At 38.2% G+C, this 1545-nt stretch overlaps 1 protein-coding gene across 1 annotated transcript in view; it reads left to right on the plus strand.

Annotated features, from left to right (window-relative positions):
* Positions 1 to 843, plus strand: part of LOC105448526 — a 3103-nt gene extending 2260 nt beyond the window's left edge. The window contains exons 4-6 of the mRNA XM_011687172.1: positions 132 to 353; positions 491 to 700; positions 799 to 843. Coding sequence (XP_011685474.1) covers positions 132 to 353; positions 491 to 700; positions 799 to 843 — 477 coding nt within the window. The remainder of the gene's footprint in view (positions 1 to 131; positions 354 to 490; positions 701 to 798) is intronic.
* The last annotated feature ends 702 nt before the right edge of the window (positions 844 to 1545 follow it).

The following is a 1545-nucleotide window of genomic DNA, read 5'->3' on the forward strand; positions in this document are numbered from 1 at the left end:
TCGCACCGAGGGTCTCGGTTTTCAAGGAGAGAATCAAATTCTACGAATTAAAACAAATAGAGAAGGAGTCAGTTAACGATTGGTTTGCTCGAATTAAGAGCAAGGCCATTAACTGTAAGTTTGGCGCACAGCTGGATGATAAAATTAAAGATAAGTTTGTCACAGGTTTAGCAAAAAGCAAGATTTTGAATAGAATATGTGAGGAAAAGCATACAGCTACGCTACAAGCTATTTTGGAAGTAGCTAGAAAGAAAGAAGCGGCGTTAGCTACATCGTCTAAAGCTAGCACGGTGGATGTTCACAGTTTGAAGCAAGGAAAGGTTTTAAGTCGATTCAGAAAGGAGCATTTCAAAGTAAGAAAAAAGAAGCTAGAACAGCAGGACAACACCAAGAGGATAAAGAAGAGTTGAAATGCGTACATTGTGGAGGCACAAGGCACATTTTTGCAAAGTGCAAGTATAAGACTTATAAGTGTAAGATTTGTAATAAGGAAGGTCATTTGCCCAAAATTTGTAAAAATAATAAGAGTGCAGTGTCTCACACAAATTATTTAGAGTCAAAATCAGAAGTAGAGGATATTAAAATTGTTGACATGTATAATTTAAGTAATTCTGTAGTAGATGAAGAACCCTTGATGATTAGAGTTGAGGTCAAAAATCAGTCCATGAATATGGAATTGGATACTGGTGCGGGTAAATCGGTAATTCCAGAAAAGATTTTTAAAGAGATTTAACCATTGTAAATTAGAAGATACAAAGATTCGATTAAGAATGTATGATGGAAGTATTTTAATTCCAGAAGGACAGATTGCAGTTAGAATTAGATGTCAAGAAAGCTCAGTAAAAGCTTATTTGAATGTGGTTAGAAAGGAAGATAGAATATTAATGGGAAGAGATTTAATGAAAATTTTAAAAATTAAAATTGCACCAGTACATTCTATTGAAAAAGACAACAGTGTCGAAGTTTTATTAAAGAAATATTAGGTGCGCAACTAAGTTCTCGCTGTTTTTTTTATGTTTATTGTGAAAAAATGAATCATTCAAAGTATTGCCCATCGTTAGCTACAACTTTTTCCCATCTTTCTGGAAGAGCTCGAATACCGTTACGGTAAAAGTGTTCATCTTTTGAGGCTATCCACGAATCAAGCCATTTTTTGATGTCTTCATATGAGCGGAACTGCTGATCAGCCAGACCATGTGCCATCGAACGGAACAAGTAATAATCGGACGGCGCAATATCTGGGGAATATGGCGGGTGGGGTAGGACTTCCCATTTGAGCGTTTCCAGGTAGGTTTTAACGGGGTTGGCAACGTGAGGCCGAGCGTTGTCATGCTGTAGAATCACTTTTTCGTGCCTCTGCTCGTATTGTGGCCATTTTTTGCGCAGTGCTCGGCTCAATCGCATCAATTGAAGTCGATACCGTTCTCCAGTGATGGTTTCGTTGAGTTTCAACAGTTCATTCGAGCAATGCCTCCAATTCAGCGTCTTCGAAGGATTTTGGCCTTTCTTCACGCGGACGGTCGTCAACATCGAAATCACCGTCTT

Source organism: Wasmannia auropunctata, unplaced genomic scaffold (assembly GCF_000956235.1).
Source record: "Wasmannia auropunctata unplaced genomic scaffold, wasmannia.A_1.0 LD336085.1, whole genome shotgun sequence".
In the NCBI taxonomy this organism is placed as follows: domain Eukaryota; kingdom Metazoa; phylum Arthropoda; class Insecta; order Hymenoptera; family Formicidae; genus Wasmannia; species Wasmannia auropunctata.